Genomic DNA, 14858 nt, shown 5'->3' on the forward strand with positions numbered 1-14858 from the left:
TAAATGCCGATACCCTTTATATATACACGGGCATATACTACCATCGTCAAAGTTTATGTGATTCATTGGAAAACCTTATGAGATGAGCGAAAATGCCACAATTTTTCTAGTGTGAGATATCACGTTTTTCCATGAACAAACATAACCAGAGAAACAATGAATAGGGGTGAATAAGGAGCAATTGGGACTGGAGCATTCAGGGCATCTTTTAATTGTTTGAGTACATGCTGGTGTTGGCAGTGGATATTTATCAGAAGAAAACTGTATGATTTAACGACTTTTTTTTTTGGATATTACGTGCTGTACTTCAGGACGATTTCTCAAATTATGCTACCTTGGCCACCGACAGAAGGAGGATGCTCCTCGTCAGCGTAATTGTATGATCCGGATCTTCAATGCTTGCAATTAAAATTGAGCTGTAAACCCAATGACTGTGTTCTTCATAGGTTCAAATCTTATTCGCTTCAAGCATACAATAGTTTTTATGTGACCATTTTAATGATACTATCATGAGGATTATAAAATTTATATAATTTCATTCAACTTATACGTATTTTATCATACTAATATAGGAATACTGTTTAATGGTAAAACTGTCACCTTTTAAGTATCCCACTCCAGTTATTGTTTGCAGCCAGATTCGAAGCTATTTGACAGTAGAACGGCTTTCACTTGATAGTATATAATTTTTCTTTGTGAAATTGAAACTGACATTAAGCTTACAATTTGTAAAATTGAATTGAAATGTGGAAAGGAATCTCAACAATATGAGATATTTAAAAGGCATAAGATACTATCCTATCCTGACAATCCCTGGTGTACTATCAGACACTCATTGCATGCTCGTTAGAGCTTATATTACCGCTAGTTCTGTTCTTTAAAAAGTTTCCCACCCGTACACCGCACTAAATTCGTTTCTTTTAGACCATTTTCCATATCAAAAAATTTTCAAAGGCAGTATAATCCATAAAGCTAAAATGAAGCTCATCTCACCGCATCGCATCGCATCGCATCACTTAATAAGAGACTGCGTATCACTGCGTTTAGAATTAAGTTTACACCTTATAATAAACAGGTGAAAGACCAACCAGAATAACAATGGACCATACCATACCACCACCAGATGAAGAGGAATTAGTTCTTTCCAAATTAGTGTTCGGAGACAATAGTGACTTTTATAATGAATTGCAGAATATCAATCTGGAGCTAAGTAGCGAAGAAGACGCTACTGAGTACGTACAGAATAGTGACTCCGAAGATTCAGAGAGCGACAATGAAATTGGAAAGGTTATGGATGACCAGCTCTTTTTCGTTGATGATGGTGAACTAAATGTGGATGATGAAGATGCGATGGACATTGACGATGAGAACGAACAAGCAAGTGGGTCTGACTACAGCAACGAGTCTGAGGAAAATGAATCTGATGCATGGGTTGATTCTGACGACGACAGACTACAGATAACTGTAACAGAAAATAACAGATCAAAAAAGCTAAGGAAGTCCCACGTAGAATCTCAAATTAATGGACGAGAGTACTTGCAAAGGTTGAGATCACAATTTGAAAAGATATATCCGAAGCCAAATTGGATAGAAGACGAGGATGATAGCGAACTTGACAATGACAGTGAAAATGAAAGTGGTGATTATGACAACGTTATAGATGGGGACATCAATGCTCTAACCAAGATCCTAGAACGTACCTACAATTATACTACAGCAAACTCGAAACTTCTCCCCCCACAAACTCTCGATATAACTAGGCTGAAGGATGCAAATGCTTCACATCCATCTCATTCAGCCATTCAATCTTTATCCTTCCATTCCACCAAACCAATCCTGTTGACTGGTGGCTACGACAGAACGTTAAGAATATATCATATCGATGGTAAAGCTAATCATTTGATAACTTCAGTACATATCAAGGGCACCCCAGTCCAGACCTGTTCTTTCTACTCATCGCAAGATGGTAAGGAACAAAAAGTGTATACAGGTGGTAGAAGACGTTATATGCATGCATGGGATTTATCAAATAATAACACCTCAGTAGCCAAAATTGATAAGATTTCAAGATTATATGGCCACCAGGATACCCAAAGATCGTTTGAAAAGTTCAAACTAGCCCACTTCCAGGACGCCAACGGAGCCCGCCATGGATTGATTTGCTTACAAGGTAATAATGGTTGGGTTAATATCCTCCATTCCTCCACAGGTGTATGGCTACAAGGCTGTAAGATCGAGGGTGCCATCTCCGACTTCTGTATTGATTATAAACCTCAACAGAACGGGCACTTCCATACTATTCTTATTGCTACAAATACATACGGCGAAGTGTGGGAATTTAATTTGAATGAAAATGGCAATACAGTCCGTAAATGGAAGGACGATGGTGGAGTTGGAATCACTAAAATTCAAGTTGGCGGCGGTTCAACAATTTCCTCACCAAAGAAACGCATCATTCCAAATAGATGGATTGCAATCGGTTCAGACTCTGGCTTCGTGAATGTATATGATAGACAAAGCGATTCGCAAAGACCGGTGTTCACATTAGACCAATTGACCACATCCATATCCTCATTAGAATTTTCACCTGATGGTCAAATGTTATGCATAGCGAGTAGAGCTACAAAGGACGCCTTGAGGTTAGTACATCTGGCGACAGGAACTGTTTTCTCAAATTGGCCAACTAGCGGTACGCCCTTAGGTAAAGTTACAAGCGTAGCATTTAGTCCGCAAGGGGAAATGCTTGCAGTAGGAAATGAACAGGGCAAAGTCAGATTGTGGAGGTTAAATCACTATTGAAAAAACAGAACCGAAATGCGGAGTTCGCCGCATTAGCTATGAAAACCATAGAATCATTTTTATGTATAGACTTCAACAATGAATATTTAGGACCACCTGCATCTATAATATATATCAAGCATATTAATAATTCTCTTCTTATGCCTGGCTCTTGCAAGTCCGCACTAATCACTAAACTTACCCGGTTCTTGTTTTGTATGGTAAAATTTTTTCTTAGCTTTCAGTTCTCTCTGTTAACATGAAATCAGAAAGCGTCAAAATTGTTTGAGTTCAAAGTTCAATGAAGGACACGACACACAGGAAAGGCACCTTGACATCATCTACAAACTCATTTATAAGTCAAAACTTTGAAATTATCAGACTAATAAACTAGCAATGAAACCTACCTCCGCTAGATTTTTTCAACAATCTCAAATAACACAACTAACGAGACCTTGGAAGAAATACCGTGATGGTACGTTATTCTATGGTGCTTCTAAAGTAGGTAACAAGCGTGTACCATTGACGACGAAGGATGGTAACAAGTCTATGTACAAGGGTACCAGATCTTCAGGTATTGGTAGACATACACAATATGGTGGTTATAAAATTAACTGGAACAGGGTGCGTACATATACCGTTCCAAAGGATTTCAATACGGATTTGAAACCACTATTATCTCATAACTTGCCAGAACTAAAACATCAATTCTCAGGGTATCAGAAAGGTTACACGGATCCAAAGCTTTACTTCGACAAGTTAAAGAAGTATGTGAAGGAAGGGAAAATCCAAAGCGAAGCAAGCAATGTGGAAAGCTATGTTGAAAGAGGATGAAATATAAATATTAAATAAAAACGGGTTCCGGAGTTTCAAAAATTCACCCATTAATCATGTACATAGGATGTTAAAAAGTATAGATTCCAGAATTGTCTTCTAACTTAAAATATACATACGTATTTATGTATGAATAACTGTAAAATAAAATCATTCGCTACTTTATGATCAGTATTCTACTTCCAACAACACAGTCAATTTCGCGGCTGCCTTAGGAAGAAATATTGAGGTAAACAATAAAACATGTCGGTACTATGAATTTTCGATGAACTGTACATTTACATTTATATATTAGTGATTGTACACGAGATTTATATAGTAAAGTCTGTTTACAGTTTAAGCAGCTCTACCTCCTAGCATTTGAGCGATAGAACTTTGACCGCCTGTTTGTTGGAAGTCTACGGTAACGACTTCTAGAATGGCAAATGCACTGCAAACTGCAACAACAATACCGGCACCTTTACCCTTCAAGCCTAATAGTTCACCAACTGCGACCAAGACCGCCAAAGTGGCTGCACCAGTGGCAGACGCTACCGGAATGATTCTGATAAGTTCCTTAGAAGCATCTCTGTGACCAGCCAATGCAACATCTTGTTCCTTGAATTGCTTGGAAACATCACGAGATGATGAGCCAGAGATTTCTTGCCAGTTTGTGGCGAACCACACACCAGTGACAATCAAGAAAGCCGAGAATGTGACCACAGTCAATGGTTGCTTGAAAACAGCAAAGAACGAAGTTGGTGGGGTTAACAAGGACAATGGAAATCTTGCTAAATAAAAGAATTCAGTGGACTCATAACCACCCAAAACTTTGTTGATAATGGAACCCTCTTGGTTACCACCAATCAACTGAATGATGACGAAGCCAAGTATATGAATGTAGAACAAAATGGAGTAAGAAAATAGCAAAGATAGGCCACCAGTGTACAATAATCTGATAGGGTAAACGTTGGACATTCCTCTTGCCTTGGTGGATCTGATAGACAACTCTGTTCTGATGTTTTGTAGATAACAGACGGTACCACCAAGAACGATTACTAACAAACCAGAAGTCAAGTTTGGTAGATAATCTCTTTGGAAAGCATTGACAAGTGCGCCCAAGAAAGTCTTATGCTTAGCACGGAAACCTTGTAACAAGTTGATGACAGCACCCCTTGGTTCTCTATGGCCTTCTTGACCCACTGGAATTTGTTGAACACCGAATAAATCGTCAACTAAACCAGTAGACAGAGAAATGGCGATAATAGCCATGGCACCAGAGGCAAACCCATGCCCCTTGTCAATAACTTCGATCAACAAGGTCACAAAGAAACCGGCGCCGATCAATTGACTGTTAATCAAAAATTTAGCCATTAGAGATAAATCTTCGCCATAGTAACCTGATGCAATGAAAATGTTAGCTAAGATGGCATAACTGCCAATGGAAACAATTTTGATCAACGTTTGGAACAATTCTCTATCAGTTCTTTGGTTGAAGTTGACTTTGATCAATTTGAAACCTGCCAACAATTGCAAGATCAATGCAGTTGCAATTGGTGGGAAAATACCAAACTCTAAAAGAGTGCGTGGTTCGGCAGCGAAAACACCACGCAAGAAGAAGATAGGGTCCTTCACATCAACAGATTCCTTAGTAATGCCTGCCAGTGGGAATTGGCCAAATAAGTAAATCAATGCAGTAGTCAAAGTAATGACAAGCTTATCATCAAATGGTAAATTGTCATATGGAAGTTCAATTTCGGGAACAAAAGCCAAGAATGGCTTTGCCAAATCAATCAAACGGACTGTAACAAAAAAATAAATATTAATTTATTTTAGAAATGTTGTTAGTAACTGTTATAGCATACGAGAATAGTTCCTTGACTAAAATGTACCTTGCAGTACCTTCAACCGATAATTTCAGGTACCGAAAAAGAGAATGAACCTAAAGGCAAGTTAATGGGAAATATTCCAGAGTTTAACCACATGTAACATACAACCTGCCATTTGGTGGATAGCTGAAAATAAAATGAAAGATTAGAGCCCTTGGTAGTCTTTCAATCAGCTATAAATCTGGGTCCCGAAAGTGTACATTTGTTGAACTTACAGATATTTGTTCAATTGCAATCGTTTTTAATCTTTCCATGATATCGCCTTTCGAACAAACAATTTTTTTCATACTGGTGCTGCCTTTTCAAGGTACTCAGTCGTTTGTTACGAAACTCACGTGATCACCCTAATATCACGTGAGTTATAGGAGGAAAGGTATCCAGTGGTTATACAGCAAATACGAAACGTTGAACGAATAACAACTGGTTAGCCTAGTAATGCTGTAAGTTTTTGGTTCAATTGAACTAGTGAATAGGCCATAGGATGTCCTATATAATCCCTGCTTCCTTTCCTGCCTTTTTCCCTCTGCAGGAAATCCAAATAATCTCTTATATATTATTCACACCAAATAGTCAATATCACTTTCAAACAGTTGAAATTGGTAAGTATTCATTCAAAGAGACCCATTTGAAAATCTCCCAGGCTAATCAGATCGAATTATAAGCGATGTCTAAGCTTTTGAAATTGACTGGGTTTACTACACTAAGCACTTTGCTAGGTGTTTCCTATTACTATTACGTGATTGACAGGCCACTATACCAACAAACTGCGCTTCATAAGACCAACGTTCAGGTTGAGAACATCATTGACAACAAAGCGCAATTCCAATATGAGCATATGAGCCGGGATTCCCAAGCTGTTGTACAAAGGCCATTTGCTGAAACTGTTAAGGACATTTGGAACAAAGAAGTACGCAATACTGCTGACTGGCTATACTCTTGGGGAAAATGAGGTATATCTGTCTGGCTCCCTACATTCAGAGATGTTGCTCTGATACAACATTCATTAAATACTATTAAATAAGATATTCACGAACTTAAAAATAAAGAAACTTTACGTTATTAGGAACTGTCTCTTTGATTTAGAGGCACCATCGATGTTGTTATTTCTGCTTGTCCGTTAGCATTTGATCGGAGCTTCAATTCAAAGTACAAGAACTTATGAAAAAAAAAACCCGTTTATATACACACATACCAGTGATGAGATGAGAAGATGGTTGATCCAGGGTTGCAAATAAATTGACAGTGTTCTTCTCTCCGCAATATGACTACCCCTGATTCAAATATTAACTATAAAGATGCTATAGACTACTGGACAAGCATTCCAGCTACTGTGGATGGTGTGCTAGGAGGATACGGTGACCAGACTCCGTTACCTAACATGGATGTGCATGGTTCAATGCATTTCGTTAGGAAACTAAAATCAAGAATGATTACCGAGGGTCCTAAAAACAGTTGTGATATCGGTGCAGGGATCGGAAGAGTTACCAAGAACTTTTTGAGTAAAATTAGCGATAAAGTGGATTTGGTAGAACCTGTAGTGCCATTTGTGGAACAAGCACATGTGGAATTGGATGCGTTAAAGAAAGAGGGCAAGATTGGTGAGATATTTGCTATTGGTATGCAAGACTGGAACCCTGAAGAAGGGAAGTACTGGTTGATATGGTGTCAATGGTGTGTCGGCCATCTACCAGACGAAGAATTGATTCAATTCTTTCACCGATGCAAGAAAGGTTTGCAGAAAAATGGTACCATCGTTGTGAAAGAGAACAATACAGTTGGAGATGATGATTTCGATCCAGTAGACAGCAGTGTCACTAGATCCAATGAGAAGTTTATGCAGTTGTTTAAAGAGGCCGGGTTGAAAGTCATTGCAACGGAAAGACAAAGAGGTTTACCTGACGGCCTCTATCCTGTACAGATGTATGCATTGAAAACCGTAGTTTGAGACAACTATTTCAATAAATAGGACATCAGTAAGAGCATGTAGTATTCTACATAACAAGTTGCTATACTAATTAAAAAAGAAGACGTTCAAGAGACAGAGATTTCAGATAGGAGCGAAAGACTAAATTCGATGAATTTTTATCTTCATATAGGAAGTTATCCTTATCAGTTGAACTATGCACTGAAGGAAATGTATCATCATTAAGATATACTCTGTAACCCAAGACAAATGGAGAGAAAGTTAGACAAGATTTAACATGTCTTGTCCTGACACTACGTTGCACCATGCTCCTGCATAAATCAAACAATGGTTATCCATTTTTGAATACAACTTGGCACAGGACAAGCCTCAAAGAGTTGAATAATTCTTCCAGCTGACAGTCGCTGTATCGACCTGGCTGACAACCTTATTAGAAAGAGAGAGAGAACGATTATCCTCTTCCAAAAAGTAGCGATGAGATACGTATCTTTTCATTTTCGAAACATTTTTTTTTTAAGCTTTTCAGAAACAGCAGAAGAACAGTAAATTCAAACTGGTTAAATAGTAATAAGCTGGATTACAGTGGTGTTTTAGGGCATAATTTAAGAACGTCAGTGAATGCAGGCTTTTTATGGCATGAGATGCGACAGGTCGAAGCACTCCCGTAATCCTCGACCTTAATTGCAACTGAAGGAGTGGTCTGTATTATTTGTCACTGGTAATCACGTGCTACCATCACTAACCACGAAAGCTGGCTTTGTAAATGGAGAATGTCTGTTTGGAACATGAAGACCGATATCAAAACTATAAACACATACGTGAATCAAAGTGATCCATTATTGTTTATGAAGCAAGAAAGGGATCTCTTTGATTGAGATACATATCATTCGGTCAATTATATAGCAGGTTTCAGTATCAGCACTCAATTGCCATATTAGGTTTCTGATTTTATTTTTTTTCGGTTCATCGGAAAACGCAGGAGCGCTAAATATAAACCGTCGTTTGTTCTTTTTATTGATTAATCTAATTTATTTTAATTCAGAGGTGATAGGAACTGCATTGCTTCATTTATTCAAATATGAGTGTTGACACTTCTGAGTCAGGGACAGATCCAAACCTTACTGGATGTGTAGCGGAGCCTTCTCAATCAAATGATTTGCTTCAAAGAGAAGAAGTTAAGAAAGTTTTGTCTTCAGATATCGCCATCAATGCCCTACTATCCAGGTTGAAAGGTTCCCTTTTGACATGTGAGGAGTTCACCAAATTCATGAGAAAAAAGTACTTGTATGAGGAAGAGCATGCACAGGAAATGTCCAAAACCACCAAGCATTTCTTCCAAGAAACTGGGAATTCTGGGTTATCTCGATCCATCCATCAACTCTTGGAGTACGATAACAAACTATCGCAAGTTAAGATATCGTACGTTAGGGCATTGCAAAAAATCTATGATGAAGTAACAGCGTTACTGTTAACTGTAACGAAGACCAGAAAATCCTTAAAGGAGAAAAGTAGGAGACTTGAAAAGGATGTTTCTGATGCGATCCACACTGCCGAAAAAGCTAAATCAAGGTACATCTCTTTGTGTCAAGATTGGGAGAAATTGAGATTAACTGATCCCACTAAAACAAAATTAACGTTAAGGGGATCGAAAACAACGAAGGAACAAGAAGAAGATCTTCAGCGTAAGATAGATAGCGCCGATCTGGAGTATAAACAGAGAGTAGATCATTCCAATTCTTTGAGAAATACTTTTTTGAGTAAAGAACGTCCACAGATCGTGTCTGAGTTGAAAGATTTGATCTTAGAAATCGATACAGCAATGTCAATTCAGTTGCAAAAATACACAATTTGGACAGAAAACATGATTCTAAACAGCGGGGTTTCTGTAAACCCAGTAGATGGTAACTCAAAATCTATGAGAAGTTCTGCAACCTCGATGAATAACGAATTGGATCTTTACAACTTCCTAAACAAATACAACACATCCAAATCGGGATCCATGATAAATAAGAATTTGATTCCTGTTGAATACAAAAAGCATCCATCAATGGCAAGGTCATACACATCTAGCGCAATGGGAACAAGCAGTAACTTTGGGAAAATATCTGGCCCCTCGAATTTTGTCGTAAATAACTCAAAAAACTCATTGCCAAAAAGAGTCATGTCCACTCAACATGAGTCCCCATTCAATAGTTCTTCAGCAGCTGCCGCTTTGTCATCCACAGTATCACCTTCAGCTACCACACACCCGCCAAATTCTGCTTCCAGTGGACCGTCTCAGAGCTCTGTGAATGGAAATAGCATAACATCAACATCTTCAAGACCATTGAAATCAATGGTCGATGTTGTGCCACCCTCAGAAACAAACAAGAAAGACTTCCCAACTCTTGACCCACGCCCAAATATTCGCCAAACCAGTGTTGCACCATCCGTTGCCACCACCGAAACTATGACAAGGCCACCATCAACAGTACAAACTATTGGGTCATTACCGCCTGGTACTGCAAAAGATTTCAAGACATTTGCAGTTCCCCTAGAGAATCTTCTGGATTACGATCAAGATCTTGTACCGGCTATTGTCCGCCAATGTATCTACGTTATTGACAAATACGGTCTAAACTTGGAGGGCATTTATCGTAAATCTGCAAACGTTCTTGATGTGTCACGACTCAAAAGTGAAATTGATAAGGACCCATCCAACGTCTTTATGATCTTACCACCGAAGAACTACACTGACTCTGATATTTATCTGGTAGGTTCTTTGTTAAAAACATTTTTTGCTAATCTCCCTGATACTCTTTTACCAAGAGAAATGACCGAAGAAATTAAAACGTGTCTATCGATTGAAGATTCAACTACCAGAAAAAACTATATGCACGGTATCATCTATAAACTACCTGATGGTCAATATTGGACGATAAGAGCATTGATATTCCATTTGAAACGTATTTTGGAACACGAAACTAAAAACAGAATGGGTTTAAAGGCATTGTGCATTATTTGGGGACCAACCATAATTTCACCTAATAATGAAGATTTGAATGATGTGAACTACCAAATAAGTGCGATGGAGCTCTTGTTCGATGTGGCGGATCAAGCATTTGAACCTGAGTAAATGTACTAATAAAAAGAAATCATTTAAATATCAAAACTAAGGTAAATTCTATAATAAGTATTGTACGTTACCATTTTCCGATGTATAGTATTCGCCGCATCTCCCAAGCGCGTCTTTGAATTCTCCGCGGCTGATACCCGGGAAAGCAGAAGCGACATATTCAAAAAGTTTTGTCTTTGTACACTTTCTTCTTTGTTTCAACGTCCTGATAATGCATGCACAGACAATTTCAGTGAACCATCTATTATCTGCCTTATCGTTTTCCATAATTTTTGGCGATATTTTAGGAAGATGGTACAGTGTCAATTTACCATCATTAAGAGCTTCCTTTTTGGGTTTGTATTTAGTATTCAGATAAAAACAGTCCTCAGAATCCTTTTTAAACATGTTCATTTGTAAAAACATTTCCATATTGCTGTCAATCTGAGGTATATTGTGCTTTGTTTCTGTCAAAGTGTTTTTTATTTGTTCAAGTGAAAGACGAGCACTGTTATTAAATAAGTGAAATATTGATGCTTGAAGTAGGTTAACGTGAAGTATCACTATTTCAGAAGAAATTCCATGTCTAAAGGGGCTTTTCAATTCCAGAAGATTTAGCTGACACTGGAGTGACATTGTTTTGTGATCATTCCTATCTAAAACCTTGTAGTACTCCCATTGTTTATTCACCATACCATTTAATGGTTCCGGTAGTATGAGTCCTGAAATTTCGGATGAATCCAACGAGTCCGAGATGTTAGATTGTTTAAGAATGACAGGAGTTATCTTTGGAGCTCTCTTCATTCTCAATGATTCAATTAGTTCGTCGTTTAGCTGCTGGAGTTCAAGAATGTGAACTGACTTCAACAGCCCACAGCAAAGTAGCTGTTGGTCGAATCTCTCGTTTGTTTTAATCAGCTGCTCGGAACCCCCCAATGACTTTAGTACCGACCGTAGAAAATATTTTCTCTTATATATGTTCCATAGTAACTCGTCTTGTTTTGAGTCTGGCGGAAAGATGTCGTTCATAAAAATGCAGCATGATCTAACCAGATCTTTAATCCCAGAAAATTGCCCTTCCTCAGAAACCTTACACAACCATCTGTCAACTTTTTCAATATTCTTTATGTCTGCATTAAAAGTCAATGTAATCATATTCTTCATTATTGCCTTTCGATTAGAATCAAAAGATTCGCTTGACATGGAATAGGTGGAGATGAAGGACGACAAATAGTCTTCGTCAAGCATTTTACATATAACTCGTACTACGAAGTTATCATATTCCTCACCTCGCCACGGGTAATAGGCATATATCATATCCCCTAGCTCTTCTATTATTGTTATTATCGTCATTTGATCATCCATACATCTATCGAAGAAATCCTCGAAGTATTTAAACTTCAATAAAAGAATATCCACAGTATTGATGCTTAAATTTTGACATAATATTTGATATTCGGAACAGTAGTATATGATTTGTTTTTGAAGACTGTCGACTCTTTTGAAGTGGTCAGAACTATAAGTAAAGGAGTTAATTATGCGATTAGTGGTTTCTTCAAAAAGCCCCAACACTGACGATTTATCAATTGGAATATCGTACCTGATAATGTTCTTGACCAAACTGAACTGGGATGTTGTACGTGATTCTAACGCTTCGACTATAAACGATTCGATAGTTTGTCGTAGTTGCGAGTGCAATCGATTTGCTATTCTTGAGAAAAAGACTAACGTTGCGTAGCCTTCTAATGATCGGCAGGAGATATTTTCCAAACTATTTGGAAGGTTCCGGAGAAAAGCCTTGGTGTAATATTGCAAAGAGTTCACCTTGCCCTGTATCTTTTTGTAAGCATCTTCTAACTCACATAAGTTTGTTAACCATTCTATATTCGTGAAATCTTCCTCGTCCACCTGTTCATTTATCAATTTGCTAAGAAGTGACCAGAGATCTTCAACAAACGTGTCCTTAAAGACAGCAGCATATTGACTTGAATTACTGGAAGCCTTAGCAAGCCTCGGTACTTTACATCTAATCAATTTTTGCAAAGTGAAATATATCTTTTCATCGTGTTTAAGGTCATCTCCTGGGATTTGATATTGTCTAAGCAGCAGTTCGAGCTCAGATAACAGAGAATCGTACAGAACTTTTGAGCTTTTGATTCGTTCGGGAACCAATAACGGCATGTCACATTGACTGTACGTTGAGGGTGGAACCTTTATGCGATACATACTGTCCCATAACAATTGAAATACTAAGTGTTATATGATCCTACGTACTTGCCCAATACTATATCAAAAAGACATACGAGTCACGTGCCAGGTAAAGGAAGTACATTGTGTTGGCTACGTAACTAGCAGCCAATGACGTAACAGTAGAAGTTTTGGTATACTGAGCTCATGGTATTGTGAAAATATTATTCACCAGAAGTTTACTGTTAGGTTTGAATCCAAGATTAAGTGCAAATATGCCATCTTCTTTCCTGATCAAGAGTCCGTGCTTGACTAAGGATGATAAATAATGGCTGAACATTGCTTGGTTGCGAACGGAAAGAGCACTAATCATTTCATCTAGCGACCAGCTTAGTTTTTTATTGAACAATGTATCAAGAATGACAGCATGACATAAATTGAAGTTTATGGATATGTTGGTTTTTTGAAAAATTGTAGGTTTCATGATGACTCTATGTAGATGCGGTTGATCATAAAAGTGTACATTAATACCATCACTTGTAATCCGTGGTTCGTGTTTGTTAACCCATTTTCCTGGCAGATTAAAAGGAAGTTTTGCCGAATTTTCTGAGTAAATATTAGGAAATATTTTTGCTGGTAAGATGATATCGTTCTTCCTATTGTTTCTCGTTATCTTTAATGACAAATGACTGAACATCCTGTTAATATTATTTAGTGTCCCAGCATCCTGCTGCATTACTATGTAAAAGCGAGCGAGGGGAGCGTCAAGTTCTAGTTTCTTGCCAACTAAAATAGATTTGACTAGATCTATGGTTAGATTATCTCGAATGATTTCTTTTATAACGTATTGCTCAAAATACGAAGCAGAAAATGGTTGAAATTGTCGAGTGTTCTTCAAGAATACTCCTATTTTCGTTAGCCATCTTCTTTCTTTTTCAGTCATGTTGTATGCTTTTTTACCCAACACATCTCCAATGTTGGTAGTGCCTGGAAAATAAGTAAGAATGTGTTTCACCATCAGTCTCATGAATTTAATAGTATTTTTAGAGTCCAATTCAAATGCGTATTGGCGGCTCATTATAGGCTTGCGCTGTTGAAGAATGAAATCCATCATTCGGATCAAGAGGCGGTGGTAATTAGGCCCAACCTCAGTCAAATCTTGTACCCACTTCGTAGTAATTTCGAGGTTAGCAGATAGTATATCCTTTTCGGTCAAAACACTTTGTAAACCACATATATTATAGCTGATACGCTGAGAATTGAGCGGTTGTGATGAACCGAGTTTCTGTGAGATCGAAGCTTTGTAGAAATCAACGTCAGCAAATACAGCAAAAAAACCGGCACGAGTCACTGCAAAAACTTCTTCGGGATATATTTGGAGAGTCACGTTGTGCAAATAATTCATGAAGGTATAAGCTTCCGCTTCAAAGTCCTTAATATCTGACTGTACTTGCAATTGGGTTTTGAAGGTTAATACCAAGCCCTCGAGAATAGATAAGATAAATCGTGGATTAACATCGTTGTTCTTAGGTAGGGATATCGGATCCAAAAAATGATGATAATGTGAATCAAATCCTAAGTCTGAAAATAACTTGCAAACCTCATAAAACTGGTCATTCGATATGGATCTTGTCTCAACCTCAATTTCAAACCCTCTTCTAATTAGATCGTTCAACTCAGAATATAATTTATATCCAACAATGGTGACCAGCCATTGTACGAGAAGTGAGTAATGTCGTATATTTAACCCGAGTTTGTGTAGTGCTCGCTCTAAAGGTAAGAAAAGAGGCTGTATTTTCCTTAGTTGAAGTTTTATTGTTAGGATGTGTTTTGCCAAGCTCCCAATAGTCAATGGACTTTCAATAGTGTTAGTCATATGCTGCATTTCATTGTCAAAGCTTTGTAAGAAACCTCTTGTGACATCGAGTAAACGGTTCTTATTGTCGTCCAATCCATTAGCATCCGAGTACCTTAGTTGGTCAATCCATCGTGTAAGTCGTTTATTCACATCTTTTAACTCATCCTCTGATTTATTCACTAAATTACCGTAGGTGAACCATGTTAGCTCTTTTCCGTTTCGAATATTCATGGGAAGTTAATAGTTCATATCTTTCAGGTGTCATACACAGGGCTCAACGTATAACAAGAAGCTCTATTGCTCCTGCCACTTCTT

General features: G+C 37.9%; 8 protein-coding genes and 1 non-coding gene across 9 annotated transcripts; 5 read left to right on the forward strand and 4 right to left on the reverse strand.

The window, feature by feature from the left end:
• Positions 1 to 1098: 1098 nt before the first annotated feature.
• UTP18 (Utp18p) lies at positions 1099 to 2799 on the forward strand (the record flags this gene model as incomplete). Its single annotated transcript, XM_455171.1, has 1 exon — positions 1099 to 2799. One exon carries the CDS (start codon positions 1099 to 1101, stop codon positions 2797 to 2799), a length of 1701 nt encoding a protein of 566 aa, XP_455171.1.
• A 375-nt stretch (positions 2800 to 3174) lies between these two features.
• Positions 3175 to 3612, forward strand: MRPL27 (mitochondrial 54S ribosomal protein mL41; the record flags this gene model as incomplete). The annotated part of the gene is made up of 1 exon (XM_455172.1): positions 3175 to 3612. One exon carries the CDS (start codon positions 3175 to 3177, stop codon positions 3610 to 3612), a length of 438 nt encoding a protein of 145 aa, XP_455172.1.
• Positions 3613 to 3948: 336 nt separating this feature from the next.
• On the reverse strand, positions 3949 to 5595 carry SSH1 (Ssh1p; the record flags this gene model as incomplete). Its single annotated transcript, XM_455173.2, has 2 exons — positions 3949 to 5393; positions 5586 to 5595. 2 exons carry the CDS (start codon positions 5593 to 5595, stop codon positions 3949 to 3951), a joined length of 1455 nt encoding a protein of 484 aa, XP_455173.2.
• Positions 5596 to 6144: 549 nt separating this feature from the next.
• On the forward strand, positions 6145 to 6429 carry MIC12 (Mic12p; the record flags this gene model as incomplete). The annotated part of the gene is made up of 1 exon (XM_455174.1): positions 6145 to 6429. One exon carries the CDS (start codon positions 6145 to 6147, stop codon positions 6427 to 6429), a length of 285 nt encoding a protein of 94 aa, XP_455174.1.
• A 312-nt stretch (positions 6430 to 6741) lies between these two features.
• TAE1 (N-terminal protein methyltransferase) lies at positions 6742 to 7425 on the forward strand (the record flags this gene model as incomplete). The annotated part of the gene is made up of 1 exon (XM_455175.1): positions 6742 to 7425. One exon carries the CDS (start codon positions 6742 to 6744, stop codon positions 7423 to 7425), a length of 684 nt encoding a protein of 227 aa, XP_455175.1.
• An 86-nt stretch (positions 7426 to 7511) lies between these two features.
• Positions 7512 to 7648, reverse strand: SNR60. Its single transcript, XR_002633605.1, has one exon. It is a non-coding gene; the product is annotated as a snR60 (small nucleolar RNA).
• Positions 7649 to 8482: 834 nt separating this feature from the next.
• Positions 8483 to 10519, forward strand: RGD1 (GTPase-activating protein RGD1; the record flags this gene model as incomplete). The annotated part of the gene is made up of 1 exon (XM_455176.1): positions 8483 to 10519. One exon carries the CDS (start codon positions 8483 to 8485, stop codon positions 10517 to 10519), a length of 2037 nt encoding a protein of 678 aa, XP_455176.1.
• Positions 10520 to 10567: 48 nt separating this feature from the next.
• Positions 10568 to 12724, reverse strand: RTT101 (cullin RTT101; the record flags this gene model as incomplete). The annotated part of the gene is made up of 1 exon (XM_455177.1): positions 10568 to 12724. One exon carries the CDS (start codon positions 12722 to 12724, stop codon positions 10568 to 10570), a length of 2157 nt encoding a protein of 718 aa, XP_455177.1.
• A 166-nt stretch (positions 12725 to 12890) lies between these two features.
• KLLA0_F02167g (uncharacterized protein) lies at positions 12891 to 14774 on the reverse strand (the record flags this gene model as incomplete). The annotated part of the gene is made up of 1 exon (XM_455178.1): positions 12891 to 14774. One exon carries the CDS (start codon positions 14772 to 14774, stop codon positions 12891 to 12893), a length of 1884 nt encoding a protein of 627 aa, XP_455178.1.
• Positions 14775 to 14858: the final 84 nt, after the last annotated feature.

The sequence above is a fragment of the Kluyveromyces lactis genome (assembly GCF_000002515.2).
Source record: "Kluyveromyces lactis strain NRRL Y-1140 chromosome F complete sequence".
Lineage (NCBI taxonomy): Eukaryota > Fungi > Ascomycota > Saccharomycetes > Saccharomycetales > Saccharomycetaceae > Kluyveromyces > Kluyveromyces lactis.